Source organism: Doryrhamphus excisus, linkage group LG5, assembly GCF_037039965.1.
Source record: "Doryrhamphus excisus strain RoL-2023G ecotype Guam linkage group LG5, RoL_Dexc_Guam_v1.1, whole genome shotgun sequence".
Classification (NCBI taxonomy): Eukaryota; Metazoa; Chordata; class Actinopteri; order Syngnathiformes; family Syngnathidae; genus Doryrhamphus; species Doryrhamphus excisus.
In genome coordinates this window covers 18,764,638-18,789,023 of record NC_136361.1, presented here as the reverse complement: position 1 = coordinate 18,789,023, position 24,386 = coordinate 18,764,638, and the positions used below count along the sequence as shown (strand labels likewise).

At 38.0% G+C, this 24,386-nt stretch overlaps 1 protein-coding gene across 6 annotated transcripts in view; it reads right to left on the bottom strand.

The window, feature by feature from the left end:
• Positions 1–24,386, bottom strand: part of grik2 (glutamate receptor, ionotropic, kainate 2) — a 138,168-nt gene that overhangs the window by 35,363 nt on the left and 78,419 nt on the right. For 5 of the 6 annotated variants that reach the window (XM_058052758.2, XM_078790858.1, XM_058052761.2 and 2 more), the window contains exons 8-12: positions 16,797–16,940; positions 16,398–16,505; positions 12,580–12,693; positions 8,573–8,779; positions 4,593–4,816 (exon numbers count right to left, since the gene is read on the bottom strand). In XM_058052758.2, the coding sequence (XP_057908741.2) occupies positions 4,593–4,816; positions 8,573–8,779; positions 12,580–12,693; positions 16,398–16,505; positions 16,797–16,940 (797 nt within the window). Of the gene's footprint in view, positions 1–1,886; positions 4,817–8,572; positions 8,780–12,579; positions 12,694–16,397; positions 16,506–16,796; positions 16,941–24,386 lie in introns of all 6 variants that reach the window. The other variant, XR_013627416.1, reaches the window with a different exon arrangement.

Below are 24,386 nucleotides of genomic sequence, written 5' to 3'. Positions count from 1 at the left end.
TTTGTTAACTTGCAAAGGACCTACAAGATGATGAAACTATCATTGCTGAAAATAAAATATGTCTGTATTATCTGCAGTAGTATTAATTTGCGGAGACCAGAAGAGAATACAGAAAGAAGAAATCTAACCCTGACCCTGACAGCACCAGATATCACTTTAACTTCACAAAGAACATTTCAAACGCTACAAAAATCACTTGAGAATTACCCTCGACTTGTTCCAAAAGGTAGTTTAAAAGATAAGCCATTCAGGAGAATTAGAAACACTTTGATACCGCCCACATTGTTTGTGAATAACGTGTGTTGCGTTCAAGACTAGTTCACGCAAGTAGTACGAAGTAGGCTTTAGCAAGTACATTATTACATTACATCTGTTCATCCATCTAAATTATCTGTATCCTATCCATACTGGGAGTGGGCGGGGCATAAGGCAGAATTGTGTGTGGTTTAACCATAAATGGCCGTGGCTTAAATGTAGTCTGAAATTGACTTGCATTGATCAGAAGTTGCTGTAGTCGCTGTGCAGGGTATGTGTGTAAATGATCCGTTTGACTTTATTATTTAATTATTTTTTTAATGATTTGTGTGAATTTGGCGATTCATACAAACATGGTCAAAAGGTGTGATTCCTTATACTACCATGTCGTGAAAAGCTAATCATCACTTGCTGTGGAAATGTTTGAGTAAAGTTGTCATTGCAGGGTCGGTCAAGAAATGTTAAATCAATGCTGTTATAAAAGGCAATACAACTTGACCCTACTTTGGTTGCGGCCCTGTCATTTCAATTATACTGTTCCTACATTATCTCGGGTCATCTGCTCTGCAGGGAGAGATATTGTGTGCACGGTTAAATAAGCACGGATAAAAAAAAAAAAGAGGTATTCTCTCATAATATTTTAGCAATGTTCATCAGGGGCAATCCATAGGAGCGGGGTCGTCCCACAGAAAAGTCAACAATGATGAATCATCATTGTTATTATGGTTGCGAAAACATGGAAAAAAACTCCTTAGTAACAAACAAGTAACAAAGAGAGTATGAAGTAATTTGTAGTGTTACAATATTTCATTACAGTTTCGACCAAATCATAAGAGTATGCCTTTGAAATGAGAATGCACATAAAGCGTCATTAAAAACAATATTGAAAAATTAAATTATTATTAATTATTATTATTATTATTATTATTATTATTATTATTATTATTATTATTATTATTATTATTATTATTATTATAAAATATTTCAATGTCAGCCATAAGAAATGGCTGAGTCTGTCCTCTAATCATACAGTATCTCATATATTGGGAAACAAATGACATTCAATGAGAAATAGAAGCAAGGGAGGTATTTTGATTAAGGAACTATAATAACATTTCGTGTATGCAAATTTGAAGCTATGGAATGCAGCAAAAACTAGTCACTTTATCATCCAAATCTCTTAATTTCTTTTCATAAAATCAGCCTCACGTTACAACAGAAACACGATTTTTCCGTGTGCTTGCTTCGGCTGGTGATATAAAGTCAGTTGGAAAACTGCTTGTACTACTAAACGCGGTGCTTTGAGAAAAATACACTCAACAAGGCTGATAGATTATTTCCCTGTTTGTTATTTGTTGTTTGCATGAATCACCAACTTTGCACGGGTCATTAAATATTAATCAAATGATAAATTCTCAAGGATCACTTACACACATACACAGTACACATGCAGCTGAATAATAAACAATAAACAATATCACAACTTCTCATCAATCCAAATTGTGTTGCTGCAGTTGTATGCATGCGTGTGCACAGGATAGCACTGTTTCTGTTTCTTCTATACACCTATACATATTATATATACAGTACAAGATAATATATACAGTGCTTAAAAAAATATATTACACTACCTGAGGCAGCTCACTAGGTTTCTCTGAAAGGTCAGAAATTAATCAGGCATAACATTGAACTATAAAACTTGTTTTTCCCTGTTCAGGAATGTAATCTTAATCCACACATCCGCAAATATAGTATATACAATTTATCATTTCATAAAAATGTGCGAGACTGTCATATGCGACACTTTTACAATGACATGCAACTACATATACACAACATGCATTGGTGTTTTGGAAAGAAGATGGTAAGATAAGGTAGGGGGGAATTGAAACACTTACCCAAACACTTACTTAGTGTGGTGCAAAATAAAATAGTTGCATATTCTGAGTCAACTTAGATGACAGTTGGTGCATTTTATTCTTTTGTGCAATCATAATGCCAGTAACATCAGGAAACATAATTGTGTTAACAGTAAAACTGTTCAGGGTCATGGCTGAAAGACAGCTAGTCTCCTGAAAGTTTTAGAGTTAACACAAACTTTTCTTTTTTCCTCACCATGCGTCAAAATATGGGGAAAAAAAGACCTTGGTTTGATTCTATTGTTCATTATTCTGAATGTGAGTGGGAATGGTTGTTTGTCTATATAGGGCGTAGCCCGCCTCTCACCCAAAGTCAGCTGGGATAGGCTCCCACCCACGAGGATAAGCGGCATAGAAAGTGCATGGATGGATATAAGCTGCAACGTTCAGTGCAAATGACCAGCACCATCAGCAAAGAGCGAATATGAATAGAAACAAAAGCAATAAATAAGTAATAATTACTTGAGACAAGCAAGTAGGAAGCAAGACTGATTGTTCCCAAAAGAGATGTTAATGCAGGAGACAAGGAAGAAAGGAAAGAGAACAAGGAGGCAAGGCAATTAACTAAATGACACAACGCTTTTTTGCACCCTTGCTGTATTATTTAATGCTTTTTGCTCATTCCTAAGAAAAATAAATTAGAGGCTAACTAGTTTGCTTGGTAGGTTGCTACTGTATGTTAAAAGTAGTAGCGGCCTTGCACAGACATCCCATAACGTGCATGTAAGAGTAGCACAAGATAGCAGTTGTGCACCAGTGTCTGTTATTTTATAGATGTATGTGTTGCCAGATGCAGACTGACTGCCCTGCATATCAATCAAGTGACAAAGCATTCTAGGTGCCTATTTTACTACAACCTTTTGAGGCATGGTGAGAGAGAAAAAGAAAAGACAGTAAGTACTTTTAGGGCGTACGCACACTAGCCATTCGAACCGTGCTTGGGTGCACTTATTACCTGGAGTTCGGTACATTTGGATAGAGTGGGTACGCTGATCCACGCTCAAGTGTGATTGGAAGACGTGGGCACGGGTCTGTCAGAACTGCCCGTGCATATTAGTGTCAGTACCTGACAATGAGTGTAATACAATTGCTACTCGCCGGTTCTTAATGATAAGTGCCAACTTTTTGAATAGAAATAAATATGAAGACTCAAAATAATCCACAAAGTCAAAAGGACTAATTTACTCAAAAGTACCTTCATGCAGTGTAAATGCGCCCTGTTGAACGATATAAACAGCAGAACAAGAGGTGTCCATCCAACTTTTTCACTTTTGATACAATTCCGATATTGCAGCCCTGAGTGTCGATTCCAATATAGATTTATTTTCAACAGGAATTATATATATTTTTATTACTTATTTTGTGGTGTACAATGTTAGAAAGGTGTTGATAATGTAATATTAATTAATTATATTATATAATTAATATATATATTATTATTATTAATATTATATTATTATAATATTACTTAAAAACAGAGAACAATAGTCAGCAAAAGTACGATTTTAAACCCAACAGTACTAACCATCAACAGAGGCTAAAATAAATTGTCCTCTCTATTTTGTCATAACTAATGACTCACGTTTTTGCCAATATTTCCTTATAAAACCTTGGTTGATTGATGGAGGAGACATCGGTTTGTTTCTTGGTCTCTGTGGTCTTGCAAAAATCCTAATGTTGTTTTTTTTTTTTTTGACGCTGCTTCAAATGCGCAATGCGGTCCGTCGTATTAAACTTCCCTGGTTCGGTGCCACCGGAATGCTTATATTGGAGAGTTTCGGTGCAGGGTGAAATAATTATAAATATTGGATCAGTATACGATAAAAAGAAAGACTCAAAATAATCCACAAAGTCAGGTGAATTGCAGTAATAAATGAGGTGTGCGCAAATGCAAATCCCGCCCACGTCTGGCCCGGTTCGAATGGCCTACTGTCAGGGTAAAGTGAGGAAAAGTTGGGGGAGGGGCAATATACCAGGCACATTCCTATGACTGCACACATTCATTATCACACTATCGGACACATCCACACAATCCTGAAACATTTGGTACACCTGTAGGGTTTGCGTTTCGCTGTGTGTCGGTGTCTCTTGGGGTTTCCTTGTTCCTAGTATCAACCTTGCAACCTTGCTATGCACCACCAAGGATTAAATACATTTGGTTGTGATCCTTGATTGATAATTGATTGATTCCTGAATTGCACTAAAGAGGTCACACGACAATGATGGAGAATTTCTGACTTTTTTTTCCATGACAATTGATTAGTAAGCGTGTGGAGGATTCCCCAACTCAGCATGCTCAGGATACAGCGCCTGTAATTACTGAGATTAATCTCTTGTTAGTCATACGGTTAAGACTGACGTGAACGACACTGAAGCAAGATTCCGACTTGTGTGTGATCACGGTTAGTGACATGTTACCTGGCTATGACAAACAGCACACAACTGACACCCAAGTAAGCCAGCAGAATATACATCCAGATATCTGGTGAGAGAGGGTTGAGGAAGGAGAAGACCCCTGGGTTGGTCCCATTTGGCTTGCGGTAGAGTATACTTATACCCAACGTCATGAAGGGCTTTGAGAAGTCAATAACCTTCTCACGCACATATGTGATGGCTAGGGGGGCCACTGCCAGATCAGCTCTCTGTCAATAAAAAACATAAAAAGAAGAAGGATAGGCCGTAAGTTAAGGGCACAGGAAGTGTTTAGAGGCAATCAAATTAAGAAAAACAGGATCTATACACATTCCATGTACGACACTGCCATGTAAAGCCTTTTCTTACACCACTCGGTCTACTCGAGTTAAATAATGCATCATTTTGTTTAATTTCAGTGGAATTCACGTCATTAATATATAGTATGTCTAATAGTGAGCATTGTCTGAAAATCAGAACAGTCAAAGGACCGTTTATCATTACACTACAGGGAGTGCCGCAAATAGATTTGTGAGTAGAAAGGCTTATTAGGATTAGTAGCCTCCCAATTGACTTGCAGACTACAATCAGACAGAAGCTGAGAATATACTTTAGCACTGAAAAAATGCTACTGAATGTCTAAGATGTAAACTTGACTCCTTATTTCTAAAATCACAAATACTTAAACTTGCTGATATAGTTCATCTTCAAACAGCTAAAATAATATGATCTCAGGGAAGAACTAAATTGGAATCACTTATATGCTAGGACTACGTTAAAAAGCCATAGCATTTCAGTATGTGGAATCAAACTATGGGATGGATTGAGTAAGACCCTCAAACAATGCACAACGATGAGTCAATTCAAGAAACAATACAAGCAGTTGATGTTTGCTAAATACAAGGATGAAGAGTCTTGAACCAGTCATGATGTGCTATACATATCACTATATTGACACTTACTATGGTACCCATTATGTTATTGGATGGTCATATCACCTCGTACTTTGGTACGAGGTACATTATTAAAAAAAAACAAACAAACAAACAAAAAACCCTTAAACTGTATTATGGAAAGCAGGAAGTGAACAAATGTAACAGTTACTGATTGTAAAAGTACTAGATGGAGGGGTAGGATTTAATAAGCTTTGCTTCTTCCTACTCCTTTCGGACATGTGGAACTGTGAACTGATTATGCGATGCATTCAATTGTAATCTGATGCATGTTCAAATGAAATAAAACCATTACCATTACCATAAACCATCTCTCACCATAAGTCAGCCCAGACAGGCTCCGGCACGCATTCATTTATATGCTTGGCTTCATTAGCCTCTGACCATGTCTTTCTTTGTCCATTAACAAAAGCACTTCTGTTGCTGTCGATTTTCTATTCACTACAGGAGCCTAAAAGTAATATACACTACTCTTTATTTGGCAACTGTAGGGGGAGCTCTAACGGGGTAGAACAACAGAGAAGGTCCTTGTCCTTGACACAACTCATTTTCTCAGCTTTATAACCTTTGAACTTTTACATTTCAGCATAAAACATATTACTCGACAGATCTTGGTCCTTTAATGCTATTAAACAAAATAAAAACAAAAAAAAAGATTAATAAACACAGCAGTCGTGCAGTACGAGGAGCAGAAGTATGACTTAAGAAGTACTTGACACCTTCCGGGTGTTGCTTCTAATGGGTCAGATATTGACTGTAGACTTTGCAGTGGCAGCTATTTTTCTGGCGATGCAGTTTATCCGAACTGGGACTTTGTTGGGAGCAATTACCGGCACTGTGAACAGATTGTGTATGTTTTAATAGGGCCTACAGGGGAAACAACTCTTGACAGCCTCCATGCTCTCCTCGCATCACCGTACTCTCAAATATGTAGCTACAAGTTACCAAGCTCAATTTCACGTTTGGTTCCGATGAGTGTCAGAGAACGTTTCGGATGATTCTCAGAGCAGGTCAACTCAAATCTAGAATATTTTGGTTGTTGGGGTCTCAAACTAAGCTAAATCTAGACTTGTTATTGTCCCATTAAAGTATACAGTACATACTATATGTAAGCAGACTCATTGATGTGTTCAAGATTGTTAAAATTGTTGTTGTATGGCATTTGGAAATATGTGTAGCAATTCTGTAGGGGTGTATCTTTATTATTACAAAGTGAGAAGCTTCAGATTTAGTTGTGGCTGCAACAACACACACCAAATAGCCCTCTAACCTTGGTTAGTGTCATTAATTTGTTCCAGAAGGTGACTTTAACTGAAACTGATGACCAAATATGTTTTCCCATAAGAATAATATAAATGTAAATCCAATTGATTCATTGTAGAAACCCAAAACACAAAACATGTCTTTATGGTTTTTCAATTATAGTTTGACATTAGAGTTGCAGGGGACTGGTAACCAGCCAATCACAAAGAAAACATAAATATTAAAGAATTATTATGAATTAAATGGATAGATGAGCATTTACGTTTACTTCACTGAAGACATGATTCTTGACGACCACACACCGCCACCTTCCTGTTTTGACATGAGTTGTTTTTTTAAGTCAATGGTCTTTCTCACGTCAATACTGTAAACCAATATGGAGCCAAAGAAAGTTGCAAGTGTCAGCATTTTGGTAAAGAAGGTGAGAAACATTATTGATTTAAAAAAATAATAATAATAAAAAAAAATAAACTCATGTCAAAACAGGAAGTTGTGTTCATGTTGTTTTTTTGTCTTTCCTTCAATGAAGGTAAACCTTAAATGTTCATTTGTCACTCATATGCATTTAGAATATTTCTATGCATGTAAAAGGTTCAATATACAGTAAAGTCTCGTTATATCGATATCGGTTATAACGAATTACTACTTATTACGATACTATTTTCATTTCCCGGCAAATTTCTAGTCTTTTATGATATAATTAGTTCCGTTAGTACGATACCCGGTTATTATGATAATCCGGTTACTACGATGCCCTTTTCATCTCCCGCCAGCCAATTTGGTCTGCTTATATCGATACAAAAGCAGCTTAAATCAATCTTTGCTTAAGGATTTCAATACCAAAAAAGAACACGGCGAACGGCTGCTTCCAGTCAACTTTATTTTTCACACTTCCACCACCAGAGCACAGCACACACACCGATTCCCGCACTTCCTGGTTCACAGGTCATGCTCAACCCGCCCCACATAGCTGGCCAAACACATGCCTGCAACAGAAGAACCAACTGACATAGCATACACACCTATTCCAACAAAGACACAAGCGTACAAATACATGTATTTAATTGTGTTGTATTCAGATATCTTTTTATCGCTTGCAATAATCACTGTTTTTCATATGTACATACTGGCGTTTGTTGGTTCTTCTGTTGCAGGCATGTGTTTGGCCAGCTATGTGGGGCGGGTTGAGCATGACCTGTGAACCAGGAAGTGCGGGAATCGGTGTGTGTGCTGCGCTCTGGTGGTGGAAGTGTGAAAAATAAAGTTGACTGGAAGCAGCCGTTCGCCGTGTTCTTTTTTGGTATTGAAATCCTTAAGCAAAGATTGATTTAAGCTGCTCGACATTGTTCTATACTATAGAACAATGTCGAGTGCATTATTGCCCACTTTTAATGCAGTTTGGCGCAGGATCGGATATATGGATAGTCCGGTTATATCGGTATTTTTTCCGACTCCCGAGAATATCGATATAACGAGACTTTACTGTATGTAGTTTTAGTGATAGTGAGAAAATAATTTACATTCAAAATTCATATTCAGCTGAATGTGTTGAGTGATGTTTATGTGATTTTTACGGAACGCCCCAGGTTAGTACTAGTTAGTTCCCATTAATTGTCGTGAATTCTCATGGAACTTTTCCAAATCCCCCTTTGCAACACACATCTCAATTGAGAGAATGTTTATTCAACACTGTTTTTTACGTCCATAACATTGAATGACATTAGTTATGTCACACAAAAATATCTGCAGAAAAAAGACTCAGTGACTTACATGGTCCATTAATTCCTTCACCATACCGTTCCACTGGCCGGTGTTTTCTTCTTGGGCACCATATTTCCCATCTTCCACCAATCGGATTTCATAGGTAAATCCCAAGATGTTGGCAAGCTCTCTCAGCAGGTCTATGCAGTAGCCCTCAAAGCGGTCATTTCCATACAGGGGCTTATCGGACTTCTTGAACATTACATATGGCTCCTCCTGTGGAAAAAAAAAAAAAAGTGAAATATTGTAGCAAAGATAAGTCTGTGTATGCTTGGTATTGAGTTGCAACTCACAGCCATGGGAGAGAAGCACGACCGTAAAAACAGATATTAGTTCACAAGGTAGGGAAGGTGTGAGACTCTTGTGTGTGGTTTCCATCTTGTAATGTGAAATAAGGTAAGTGTAAAGAGAACCTGCTTCACCATTAAAATAACAGAGATGATGACAGAAAAGGGATTTTGACACATCAGCCCTGTTCACGTCAACAGTGCAAATGATAAATAAATCTAACCTGCCCAACCTGTTTTCAGCGAAGGACATATATTGAAAAATGAAAGGATGAAAGGACTTTGATATTTTGTAAGGCAACACGTGCAGATAAGTTAAGGAGTCATATATGTCAAGAAAAAAATGCATTTCAGCTTGAAATTTTTTGCTGTTTTTTTATTTTCAAGAGGAAAATTATGTTTGTGGCATTGTGCACTGTGCACCTTATTTTTGGAAAGAGGCTCAAATTTGGTCTGCAGTGTAACTTGTGCATGTTTTGTATTTTTTTTTTTTAATAATTTGACAAAAGACTAGAAACTAGGAACTAAAGGACCAGGACTAGGAATTGATACAGTGGTACCTTGGTTAGCATTGTTTTTTTTCCCCAAATTTTTCCTTAGTGTGCATTTGTTCACTTGTTTAGTGTCCAAAATACTGTCAATTTTGTTTACGTCACCATTTTGAATAACGTTGCCAAAAAACAACATACTTACACATGATAGGGCACAATTTTTGATTGCTCATATCAGAGTAGTAGAGAGCTACACCACGTAACAAACGCATGGACTACACAAAAAAAAGGCAAAGGATCGTACTGAGACAAGGCTGTAAGGTCATCATTTTAGAGAAATGTAAATGTGTGTTTAAGAGTCAAATTGCATGTTGAGTACTATAAATCTGTACATGTTGGCAGGTCTGCACTAATATTGAAAGTACTCTCCGCCTCTCACGGCCCCCTACCATTTCACTCAGGCCTCAGGGGGTCCCGCCCCACTATTTGAGAAGCACTGGTCTAACTGATAATGTGATAGGATGCAATATTTATAGCCTTCTCTGTTCCAAATCTATTCATGGGTGTTTTTGTTTTTTTTCTTTACTACTGAAGGGTTTTGTGTAAATGCAGACTTGGGTGGTCTCTGTTTCCCAAAGACATTACACACTATGTAATCTTCATTAGTCAAAAAGGAACTTCACTTTCATCACATTACAGTAGTGATTTCCAAAGTAGATAAACCATTGACGGGCCAAGATCTTAACAGTAATTACTTCATGTTTTATGGTACATAATCCCTGGGAAAATGATGAGAAGCTGCATGAAAGTGTGCATCAATCAAATGTAACAAACCCAATTATTGTCAGCCCCCCCTCTTTTCCTCGCTGTTCACAACCATCTAACATCTCCCCATGACTCGATCGTGATATGGCAATTACTTCCACAGAGAGTTGTTAATAACAGCAATCCAATCACGACACAGCATGCTCACAAGGGAAGAAGGCCCGTGATAAATAATGACAAGCTGCAATTTACTTGATATTGTTATTATTACACTTGCCTTGGAAATAAGTGGATAAAAAATAGTTAGCACATTATTTTGCGTGACCCGTCTCAGTTAAACGGGTCTAATTAAGTTTTTAGGAAACAGTCTATCTTTTAAACACTTTTTCACAAGATCCTTCCGTTTTGGAAGAGATTGCTCATTTTGCAGCAAATATCGGGACTCTGCCTTCTTGAATCAATTTGACAGTCAAAGAAAGGTCATTGTAATATTTTCAAAGTACAGTAATCCCTCGTTTATCACCATACTCGAACATGATGAGTCAATTTCTGCAATGGAGGATTGCTTATTTTAAAATCAAACATAGTCATAGTCACAAATAAACATGAAATAGCACCCCTATAGTCACCTTACTCTTATATACAGTCACTTACTGTATATAAGAGAAAATAAGACATATAAGGTATAATATAGACACATGTGTCAGCATCAGTTATCTACAGTTATATAAGTACAGTACTTTCTGTCTCACCAATGGAACATTACTGACACCTATTGACCAGTGAACAATATTACATACAGTCTTTGAATGTGTCTTCTGAATGCCTCATTGTACAGTGGTGCTTTGGTTAGCATCATTAATCCGTTTTTGAAACGGATTTTCAACCACTGCCACCTGACAATGAGACTGACTCCAACAATGGTGAGAGGGAACCCAGCATATTTGATGCAACAATTGCTGAGATGTTAAATTAAGAAGATAACGGACTTTATGGGAGGAAGATTGATTACATTAGAAAAAAATACAGTGAATATATTGTTAAATAATAGATTAAACTCACTGTTTTGCTTTCGTAAAATGTTTTTTAAATTTTATTCAGACCGTGTAGTGCTACTAATTCACCATGGAACAATTAAAGTTGAGGGTGTTGCTATCCGAACAGTTCAGCCAGTAGGAAGAATTTTTTTTGCCGTCTTTGGGCTCTCCTTTTGCTGCAGTTGCAGAGTGTAAATTAAAGTGGAATAAGAAAATAAAATTTGCTCCCGTATTCAACACTCCGCCTCAGACTGATGTTCTTCGGTGCTTTAACCGTATGTTTTCGAATGCATCTTATAACAAACAAACAGTAAAATGCAAGGCAAATTTTTAGCAAAAAGTTTGTAATGTTAACCAAAAAACACTAACCAGGGCAAATAATAGTAGGTCATATTTTACAATGACACAGAATGAGTTATTGATTAGGAGATTATGCTTTGATGAACAATGATAAAGTAAAGGCATGACATCCGAAGTGTGAAGTGGTGAAGGATGGCTGTAATCGTATTAACACTTTTTTTAATGATGGCGCTATCATTATATATAGTACTATAAATACGTATACAATGGTCTTTCTGTTAGTTTGGCAGCTGAAGCTGAAGTACACTTAATTCACACCCTTAAAATCCCTGCTTGAATAATCCTGCTTTGCACCTTGCAACAATAACACAATATGGCTGATTTAATTAATTGGAGAAAAGCAGGGTCATAAAGCATGAAATCAATTCCCGCTGCCTGAACCTGCTCTCATCAAACTCAAGATCACACTCAAATAGTAATTCCACAGTGCTAGACAACATCCCTAAAAATTGTTTCAAAAATAAGGGGCAGATTAGATAGCATTGAGGGAACACCATACTTCTTTTGATATCCTTCCAGCGTAAACTCATTTTTTACAGCATTAATTCAGGTTTGTGAGTTTGCATTTCATTTATTTTTAGTTTTAATGGTGTTTTGAATTTATTTTTGTTTTTTTGTTTTTTTTGCTTTAACCCTTGTGAATGTCACACTTCAATCGATGAGTGTTATCAGCTATGTTTGGAATTATGACATCTTTCATTCATTCATTTTCTACCGCTTATCCTCACGAGGGTCGTGGGGGTGCTGGAGCCTATCCCAGCTGTCTTCGGGCGAGAGGCAGGGTACACACCCTGGACTGGTGGCCAGCCAATCACAGGGCACATATAGACAAACAACCATTCACACTCACATTCATACCTATGGACAATTTTGGAGTCGCCAATTAACCTAGCATGTTTTTGGAATGTGGGAGGAAACTGGAGAAAACCCACGCATGCACAGGGAGAGAACATGCAAACTCTACACAGAGATGGCCGAGGGTGGAATCGAACCCGGGTCTTGTATATGTGTGGCCTGCGTGCTAACCGCTTTTTCCGCCGTGCAGCCCAATTACGACTTTTGATTAAACCAAATACCAGTATAGTCGAGATGATGAGCGTTCGGTTGGATAAGGAATCAGAGACGTTGGTAGTCTTCCCTTTCTGGCTGTCTGTCATATTCAGGCCACTTGGAGGGTCCCAGGTGCCAATCTAAAAAGAAATCAAATAAATTCAAATCAAAATCAGTAACATTTGTAATTCATCAGGACATGTAAACAACCGACTTTACTTGTCCCTTTTGTATTCCGATAAACTAACTGTATTGATTGTCTTGATTCGGTCTATTATCGAGGTAGATTTTCAGTCAAATAGCTTCTCATAGAATGCCTTCTTGATAAACACACTCACAGAGCACAATCAGAGTTGCGCAAGCGTGACACGACTGATGGAAATTTAATGGAAAAGGCAGACGCACAGCTTAACACTCACTTCCAGACAAACTTCATTTACACTTTCTAGAACTGATCCATATACTCTATTCTGATTCTAGCGCTATATGTAACCAAATATATTGCTCTTATTTCTTAATACACTTTGAAAAAACGTTTAAATTGTGTGATCATGGACTACTTCTCTGATAGCAACGCGTTCCAAAGAGGCTAAACACAAGTAATTCCCATTACAGCACATAATCCATTCATTCATTTCTATACTGAAGATCCTAATCAGGGTCTTAGTAGGAAGTGGTGACTTGCAATTTATGGAATTTAACATGATCAGAAAAATAGAGATATTTAAGCAATATAGAGACATATTTAAAAAGAACAGCAGACATTGTCAGACATCAGAGGTTCCACGACAACGAGCTAATTTACATAATACCTCACAGTTTGTCCGTTTTACATAAGCAACTACTATCCGTCTCAACCAAAATCTGCATTGTTGTTGGCTCTAATCTGAAAAAAAAATGTTTAAATTTAAAGGAGATACATGAGGAAAAACCGGAGTGGCTCTTGGACTTTCATCTTCTATCCTCTGTAAGGTTTCCCACATGTCTCTACATAAATTCCTCCCATTGCTAACCCTCTGCCCCGTCCTGCCTGCCTGCTTCCGCTGAGCATCACTCGGAAAGACCACAAAACACTCCAACCCACATCAGCAAAAGTCCTCTCAGGGCTCCTCAGATGCCACATGCAGGAACTTGAGATAGGCTTTGTAATTGTAAATCAACTCTTTAATTCAGTCTTCATGAGACTGGAGGGCTTCTGAAGGGGTTTTTATTAATAGAGTAAATTATTCATGGAGGTGCGGGCACACATAGGCCGGAGGTCGAGAGCTGCTAAGAGGCTCAAGCCAACGTAGATGCTGAAGTGTGAAGTGTTTGTACTTGCATTTGAGTATATTATCGATAAAGAATGTGTTGGAAAGTTTTTTTTTCCTGGTGAAAATCTGAATATACAAATTATCTTTGGAGGACTCTGGCGATAATCTCAAGATACGGATACAATTGAGCATTTGAATATGATGATGTAAAATTACATTGGGGACCTTCATATGCATGTAATTAGTCCATTAATCCATTCCAGAAGGTCCAACTAAATCAATTTTTTGCATAAGAACTTATGGAAATCCAATTAATTTGTTCCAGACCTATTATGCTCATTTTTCGGCCCTTTGTATTGAGTTGTGGACTCCAATTACACACAATAACCAGCACAGAAAGCTTTCTAGATCTTCCATAATCTGCACCTATTCCAGCTGTATATCTTTGGATTTCATGCTTCTTCTTGATTTATTCCACCCACAGCCCACATCGCTGTGGTTGGTCACACTCCCAAGTGTTTAGGTGATATCCGGATATCACCGGATATCACAGGATATCTGATAAACCGGAAGTGGGCGTGGTTTAACAGGCATGGATTGATCAGTAACTGCTATATTATTATCCCGCTATATGTGTACTGTGTATATGTGTCAGTGATCTGTAAGACTTATTATTAAATTCTGATTAAATTAATTGACTGATTTAAATTAACCGAATTAACTGATTAATTCTGATTCATGCAAATATGCAATGATGGCAAACAAAATGTTCCTGTTCCATCTTTCTTCCTGTGGTTTCTGCACCCCTGTTGTAGTAATTAGGGCTGTCGATTGATTACACATTTTTATCAATATCAGTCATACTTAGATTGTAATCAACCAAAATTAATATTCTGTTGAACATTTTTACACATTATAAAAATGCAGACAATTATGCTTGATTTAATTAAACACATGGCTGTTGTTTATTGTATTGAATGATGTCCAGAAGGTTCTCAACAATACTTAATTGGCTAATTCAATCTAATATTTGAATGCATTCAACATTTGAAAGTAAACATTGATGGTGCAATTGATAGTTATCTTCCGGCTTTCTCACCGTGTTATTCTTCTGCACAAAATCAGTTTTATCCTCATGTTTATTCCTGGATGGCTGCATCCAATTTATTTTCATTTTGCAGTAGATGGCTTTCATTGAGGTGTTGCGGTTTCATCATAAATCTCTGGCTACAGAGGAGGAGGGGAGGTTGGAACGTTGCCTTATTTTTGCTGTGTTGATCTTTCCTAACTTTGGAAACATTGATTCAGTTTGAGTCTTCTGCTTACATCTGTATGAAATATGGTGGTATTTGCCTTTTTCACAAACTGCTGGGTAAACGCTAAAAAGAGGAAACATACCGTTAGTTAGTTTATTTATCAAAGCCAATATGCCAATTAAATGAGCACACATGAGCAAATATAAATGATCATCAAATGGGATTTATCACTAAAAACCAATCCTGACAAGCAGTGTTCCCTCATTAACTGCGGGGGATAGGTTCCCAAAATAGCAATAGTAATCTGCAAAGTAACCAGCATCATTTTTTTTTAAACAATTATTATGTGTTTTGGGGCCGTAAAACCCCTCACCATACCGGTTGCAGTCCTCTGTCATGTTTCTATTTGTGTATATGGTTGGCTTTTGTTATTTACACATATATTCTGGTTAGTACTTTGAGTATATGTGTTTGCCATTTAAGTTGTTTAATTGCCACTTTAGTTAGTTAGTTTTTCATTTAAAAGTCATTGGTTTTGTTCCTAATTTCTCATTAGTTTCTCCTTTTTTTTTAGGTGATTGGTCAGGGCGCGCCCGTGTGAGTGCAGGCCAGAGGCTGATCACCTTGATTGGACTCTCCCAAGTGTCACCTGGAGGAGGGGGGGATTAACTGGGTGGTAGTTGGGTAATCTAAGTTGTTATGTGTAATCGAGTGCTTAAATGTATACAGGAAGTGAAACTTCAGTGTGGTACTATTGAAAGACTTTTGTAACATAAAAGAGGGGTGTTATAAATGTAAATAGGGTACCTTTTAGACGTATTGAATCACCCTCTGGGAACTATGGTTGGCCCTTCATGGGTAAAAAGGGGCGAGGCGAATTGTTTGGGAGGAGGCCTGTTGTGTGTGCTGGGGGAAATGCTGTTCCATGGTCTGGCAAAATAAACTTGAAGAACTCTCAAGCCCTTGTCTGGTGTGCATTTCAGATGCTATGTCTATCCCGGGCTAGTAAGAGGCCATTTTTTCCAACTTAAAATCTTACACAAACACACAAAGACTGCAAGCTAGCTAGCAAGCTCGCAAGAGCTAGCAAGAAACACAAAGGCACAAAGGATATTGATTGACAATAGTCTATAGCCAATCAGGACGCAGACAGACTAGCAGACCCTTTTCTTAAAGGGCCAGCCTCTGCCTGTCATAGTGTTCATACATTGTAGTTAAAAAAATAAGCGCTGAAAAAATGTGGGCAAATCCGTAAAAGGTGAACCGTGATAGTGAGGGAACACTGTACTGATTATTTATCCGCGTATTTATGAATGCATATATAAACAAGGTTACCTTCTCTAGCCCTTCCTCCTTCAGGCTGATGACATCAAGGTCAAAGTCTGTCCTCAAGCCATTGGTCTGGTTGAACGTTATCCTCCCAGTCAGGCCATCCCAGTGAGCCTATTGAGATAAAATTATACACACTGTGTATCCAGTATAAAACAGATGTAGGAACATTGTGTAATCTTCACAGATATTATATTTAGCAAATAATGGAGGTTTGCATAGAGGTTAGTATAGAAGTATAGTATAGTTGTCCTCTTTTATGCACTTCATTAAAAATAAAGTAGATGACTATCACTAAAATGCTTTTATTAAAATAGTCTTCCTCAACTTTCTTTACATTCAGCCACCTTTTTTTCCCCTAAAAGCATATGATAGAGAACAGGCAGCAGGTAGTGAAACATCTACCTCTTTGATGAGGGCCATGAAGCGGTTCCCAAAGCGCCAAGGCTTGTGTCGGTTGCACTGTAACGAGCTGACAGTGATCTGCTGAGACTGCTGCACAGCCACGGCCACCATGTGTACAGCATCGTACATGAGTGCAGCATCCGTCTGCAGGAGAGAGAGAGAGAGAGAGAGAGATGGGGTGGAAGGGGACCGCTATTAACATGGAGTACATAATGTGGCCTGGCAGCAGAAGGCTGTTCCAAATCACAGAATCAACACGTTGACTGAATCAAAATTGCATTTAAAAAATCACAATACGCAGATTTTCATGCTTTGGACAACAGCTACACTGACCAAACTGCCTAATCTTTATTTAGATTTTGGTCGCGGGCATGCTGGAGCCTATCCCAGCTGTCTTCGTGCAAGAAGTGGGGTACACATACAAATATATGCTAATATAAGCATTATTTTCATTATTTATGATGAATCTTTAGTCATTTGTTTACATGTAGTATCTTTGTATATACTGTATGCATTAGCATATTAATAATTGGTTATGTTTTGCTTTGTGTCATGGCTGAATGGAAATGTCCACTAAATTCTATAAAAAGAGTGGACGGACAGACTAATATAAATTAGAATTAATTCAAAAAAATATGTTTAAAATGTTTTTCCTTTGCTTTTCGTTTTTGTGAATTTGCATCATACATCGCTCTTTCAAATAAAGAAAATATGATATTTAGTCAAAACAAAGGACATTTCTGTATCTGTCTGAAAGCTGCCCATCACTCATAGTCAACGTGAAAAAAAAAAACGTTATTTCGCAGTGCCACACACACACACACACACAAAAAAAAATCTAATTAGTGTTTGTCTCGCTTCATCGGAAAGCAATCAGAGCAATTTGCAATGGTTGTTGCATGGAAATGATGCCCTCGAGTGTTTTGGGAAGCATTGGCCCACCAGTAAAAAAGAAAAAAAAAAATCATACCCAGACCAGTTAGCAGACCAGTCAAGTATGCTCCGTGTGGACTGTCATGGCGAGAGGGGGCGTAGCCCTCGAAGCGCCAAAGTCACAAAACTGCAACAAGCAACATGGCTTAATTTAACAAGTTATTTCAGCAAACATGGTGCATTAACTTCTATAACTTCCATTAAACTACATCTGTGGTTATGGTTTCATGCAAAGTGTAGACGTTGATACACTTTTAACTACGGCGTGCTAGTAGCAGCGAGTGTGTCGTCACACTCCACAAGCAGCATATACTTTTGCAGATGTGTCGCAAAATTCGAACCAGGATGTGGCGAAGGACAACTGTACATACCGTATTTTCCGGACTATAAGTCGCACTTTTTTTCATAGGTTGGCTGTTCCTGCGACTTGTACTCCAGAGCGACTTATAAATGAAAAAACTGTTAATGTTACATAAACACTGGACACTTTTTCTGTTCATGTTTATTTTTTGTGTACTTATGTGACTTATGTATGTTTTTTTCTACCTAATTATGCATTTTTGGCCTTGTGCGACTTATACTCCAGTGCGACTTATGTATGTTTTTTTCTACCTAATTATGCATTTTTGGCCTTGTGCGACTTATACTCCAGTGCGACTTATGTATGTTTTTTTCTACCTAATTATGCATTTTTGGCCTTGTGTAACTTATACTCCGGTGCGACTTATTTATGTTTTTTCTACCTAATTATGCATTTTTGGCCTTGTGCGACTTATACTCCAGTGCGACTTATGTATGTTTTTTTCTACCTAATTACGCATTTTTGGCCTTGTGCGACTTATACTCCAGCACGACTTATGTATGTTTGTTTTCTACCTAATTATGCATTTTGGGCCTTCTGCGACTTATACTCCGGAGTGACTTATGTATGTTTTTTTTCCTACCCAATTATGCATTTTTGGCCTTGTGCGACTTATACTCCAGTGCGACTTATGTATGTTTTTTTCTACCTAATTATGCATTTTTGGCCTTGTGAGACTTATACTCCAGTGCGACTTATGTATGTTTTTTTCTACCTAATTACGCATTTTTGGCCTTGTGCGACTTATACTCCAGTGCGACTTATGTATGTTTTTTTCTACCTAATTACGCACTTGTGTGACTTATACTCCGGTGCGACTTATGTATGTTTTTTTGTAACTAATTATGCATTTTTGGCCTTGTGCGACTTATACTCCAGTGCGACTTATGTATGTTTTTTTCTACCTAATTACGCATTTTTGGCCTTGTGCGACTTATACTCCAGTGCGACTTATGTATGTTTTTCTACCTAATTATGCATTTTTGGATTTGTGCGACTTATAGTCCAGAAAATACGGTATATATTTTTTACCGACATAGTGATCCATAATTGGTTGCAATTGAAGTATAGACCTTCTTTCAAAATTAAAACAACAAAAGCATTTACCAAAAAAGGTGAAGAAACAAAAGTATCTTCAGAAAGTACATTATTTCCAGGTTCCTGCAAGCCACAGGAAATGTGTATGATCCGGCCCGCAGGCCTCGACTCTCCCTCTTGTGCTGTCGACAGCCAACTGTATCAGTATAGATGGTAAAAAAATTTACAGCATTTGCATAACTTTTAGTTTAATGAGGACAGAGGACTGAAAGTGATGATTAGTAATATATACTGTACAAGAAAATATGCATGTGCATGTGAACAGTACTGCTTTTTTTAGGCATAAGGCAGAACGGAAGGACTTGCAAAATGTCTCCTTGGCATGTGTAAGCCTTTCTGCAGCCTTATGTTTAAATGCTGATGCTGATGACTATACTGCATCGAGCTCAGCATATTTACATGCACTAAAATTGTTGGATTCCCAAAATAGTGTCTGTGTGTTAAAACCTATAACCGATAACCGACTATGACTCTAACTTGCCATTCCAACATTATATGTACTACTTATATTTTGGCACTTTTTCAGTGTAGTAATAATATGTGTGGAAGAAGTTAACTGTGATTGGCAGCTTCTTGGTAGCAAGTCTTTTTTGTCAGTATGAAGGACAGGAGCTAAAGCCTTTGTGATGATCACACTGCCATCACTTCATACCAGAAAATACCTCCTAATACTGTCGGGGCCTCATAATAGAAATGTGACACCTTGTCAGTCAATCACAGCACTGATTTTGTGAAGCGGGTAGACTCTGTGGAAAATTGTGGTAAAAGTACAAACATACCGGAACTTGTTTGGCTTTATCAAATGCACCATTCAACAAAGTGTTTTGGAGCGTTTTGCTTTGTGCGGATTCAAAGCGATTTCTGGATTGAATATTCAAGCGACCAAATGAATTCAGAGGTGTCGAGGAATTGGTTGAACGTGAAAATGAATCCTGCTGAAACAATTCTGGCAGTAGAACGGCGCGCCTCACTGCTTATCCCATGTGCAAACCTCACAAGTACCCGTCAGGCAGTAATGATTTACCAACACCGACACTTCACTCTATAAACATCTCATTAAAATCAATTATGTCACTCCTGAATGAAATTAAAGCTAAACGATTTAAAAGCCGCTTTTCCCTTGTGTCGGCTGATATGAACATTACAATCTCTCCCGTCTTATTTCTACCTCATTGTTGCTTTGCTCGCCCGTTAATCTTACACCGAGAGTGAAAGCGATATATGAGATTTCTCAAATGGATGTAGTCTAAGGTGCTAATAATAAATAAATAAAATATATGAAAAAATATATGAAATTAGCCTTATTATGTATATGTTTTGATATACCGTATTCAAACAGAATGGTAATGGTTTAATTTCATTTAAACATGCATCAGATTACAATTGAATGCATCCCATCATCAGTTCACAGTTCCACATGTCCAAAAGGAGTAGGAAGAAGCATTCATTCATTCATTCATTCATTTTCTACCGCTTTTCCTCACGAGGGTCGCAGGGGGTGCTGGAGACTATCCCAGCTGTCTTCGGGCGAGAGGCGGGGTACACCCTGGACTGGTCGCCAGCCAATCACAGGGCACATATAGACAAACAACCATTCACACTCACATTCATACCTATGGACAATTTGGAGTCGCCAATTAACCTAGCATGTTTTTGGAATGTGGGAGGAAACCGGAGTACCCGGAGAAAACCCACGCATGCACGGGGAGAACATGCAAACTCCACACAGAGATGGCCGAGGGTGGGAATTGAACCCTGGTCCTCCTAGCTGTGAGGTCTGTGCGCTAACCACTCAATCACCGTGCCGCCCTAGGAAGAAGCAAAGCTTATTAAATCCTACCCCTCCATCAGGTACTTTTACAATCAGTAACTGTAACATTTGTTCACTTCCTGCTTTCCTAATATAGTTTATTTTTATTTTTATTTTTATTTTTATTTTTATTTTTATTTTTATTTTTATTTTTATTTTTATTTTACATAATGGGTACCATAGTAAGTGTCAATATAGTGATATGTATAGCACATCATGACTGGTTCAAGACTCTTCATCCTTGTATTTAGCAAACATCAACTGCTTGTATTGTTTCTTGAATTGGCTCATCGTTGTGCATTGTTTGAGGGTCTTACTCAATCCATTCCATAGTTTGATTCCACATACTGAAATGCTATGGCTTTTTAACGTAGTCCTAGCATATAAGTGATTCAAATGTAGTTCTTCCCTGAGATCATATTTCTCCTCTCTTGTAGAGAAGTATTGGATGATATTTTTAGGTAATTGGTTATTTTTAGCCTTATGCATTATTTTAGCTGTTTGAAGATGAACTATATCAGCAAGTTTAAATATTTGTGATTTTAGAAATAAGGAGTTAGTATGTTCTCTGTAGACGGCGTTATGAATTATCCCAAAATGCTGAAATTTGAACCGCAAAGTGGGGACTGATGAGTGTAATACAGCGGTATACAATCGGGTGAAAGCGCGAAGAACACTTCTGTGATCGCAGTAGGCACTCTGTGCTGTTTCCTGTCAATAGAACCATCTGGCTGGGGTGTGCTTCAACATGTCACATCCAGATAAAAACTATATTGGCTCCTGTTTCTCCAAACTACAAGACATGCTAGTGTTAATCTTGCATTACAAAATAGTGGTGCTGAAACAAGAATTTGCGTTAATGCGGTATTTGTTGAAGTGGCATTTTGACGTTTTCTTCATGGCTGATCCTGAAGAAGGTGAAAGGTGGAGAGTACAGCCATAGCTCTGCTGGTCATGCAGAAAGCTGTGGTCACGCCGCTGTGGCTCCTTTGATCGAAACATAAACACCTAGAGAGATGAGGTTGCACTCGGAAAAAAAGCCAATGAAAGCGAGTGTGAGAGTGTGTGAACGTGTGTCTCTGTGTGTGTGTGTGCATGTAAGATGCAAGGAAGAAGGTTTAACACAAGAACAAGTTCACAAAGCAGCTGAGTGACTTCCCTCCCTCACTGCTCAGGCGTCTCCTCCCTTATAGCTTGGAGAGATTAAAAATTGAGCCTGTTTTGCAGTCTTTTGGGATCTGGCTGAGGTCTTAGTCATGACTAGGTCACTCACTGCCATCAGCTATTCTTGCTCTTCTCAGTACTGAGCTCACACGTTACTGCAGTGATATGTGCATGAATTATTCGTCCTGCATATTCTCTGGTGTCAGGACAGCAGAGAAAGAACAAGCTAAAAAGTCGTTTTTCTATATATTTACTCATATTCTGGTTACCGGAATAATGGCTTGATACAGTGTTATATTGGGACTCCATTTCCCATGAGTCACATTTGCCAAAACTGGCTTACAGTTTCCTGCCCATCCATCCGTCAATCCATGCTGGAGCCTATCCCACCTGTCTTAAGGCGAGAGGCGGGGTACACCCTGGACTGGTCGCCAGCCAATCACATGGCACATATAGACAACCATTCAAAACGTTGATGTTTGCTAAATACAAGGTTGAACCAGTCATGATGTGCTATACATATATCACTATATTGACACTTACTATGGTACACATTTTGTCATTGTAAAATAAAATAAAATAAAAAAATAAAATAAAATAAAATAAAATAAAATAAAATAAAATAAAATAAAATAAAATAAAATGAAAAAGTAAAATGAAATGAAATGAAATAAACAACAATACTACAATAATAAACAAACAACTGTATTAGGAAAGCAGGAAGTGAACAAATGCAATAGTTACTGATTGTGAAAGTACCAGATGGAGGGGTAGTATTTAATAAGCTTTGCTTCTTCCTACTGCTTTTGGACATGTGGAACTGTGAACTGATTATGTGATGCATTCAATTGTAATCTGATGCATGTTCAAATGAAATAAAACCATTACCATTACCAAAACAGTTCCGGTCCCGTCAGCTGGCTATTTGTTAATTTATTACCAATATTATTACTATTATTGTTTTCTTAGTGTTTTAAGCTAGTATGTGTACAGAAGACTCTCACACTTGCCCCCCCCCCCCCCCCAAAAAAAAAGCTAATAGCTATCACATTCACAACGCAAATGACACCCTGTATTGTCGCCCATGTATATGTGCAAAACACTACATCTCATGTTTTTAAGTGGTAACAGGAAGTTCGGCTCTTTTTTCGTTCCGCTCCCAATTAAGAGCCAATTAATTCAGTGTCATTTATCGCTTCAAATTGCAGCCTGACGTCACATCAAACCAACAAGCTTTTCAGGATTTGATTTAAACTCAAACACCAACCATTGAATTAGATCCAATGGATGGATTTTTTGGGGAGAAATAACAGTGTGGAAGCTGTGTTAAACTTCACAGAGAAGGTGTCAAGTTTAACAAGTATAAAATTCTAGCACCTGTTATTTAAAACACTTTCATAAGCATATGATACAATACACCGCTTATTAAACTACTATTTTATTAATTAAATTACATGACAAGGGATTGTTTTTGTTAGAATAAAACAGAAAAACTCAAAATAACCCACAATGTCAGAACTTTGCAGGTAATAAAAAAGTGCCATTAATGCCATTAATCTTCATGCAGGTTATAAAAAAATGCTACTCGCTGCCTGGTCGAAAGCATCACTCCACGACACAGCCACACCACCACCATCAAAGTGACAAGAGTGACACTGAGAGAACGAAGAAAGAGCATGTCACTTATTCCCTCCATTAGCTTCATCAGCGCACGAAGATGAGGCAGATTAAGACCGTAGCGGGTTGGATGATGATGCGATTTGGCAGGGTTATTTGTTATTTCAGGCCCGACCATTTTGGCGCCTCTGTTTGGGGCGATGTTATAATCTGATGTGATGCCCGGAGCCTTCGGGGCTCCACTGCTGTTGCAACGAGCCTCTGATTAAAATTTGCTTTCACCAGCAAGACTTAGTCTGGACACCTTCACACTCCAATCTCATTATCTCCCACCAAAGTGCAGTTTTCACTCCTCATCCCGAATGATGTTCGGGAGAGAACATCAGCGCTATGGAGTTTAACAGCAGACACTTCATTTTGACACTAAAATGGTAAAATGAAAAAAGATCCTCCTTTGTGCTTGCCTTTTATGTAATTGTTACGTAAGACTACTAGAAGTCATTTCACTATTCTACTATGAATGATAATGAGGTTTCAAGTGGAAGTATTCCAGGACACAGCTACTGTGGGTGTTGAACATGAGGGTCATACAGGCGAGTGAGTGAGT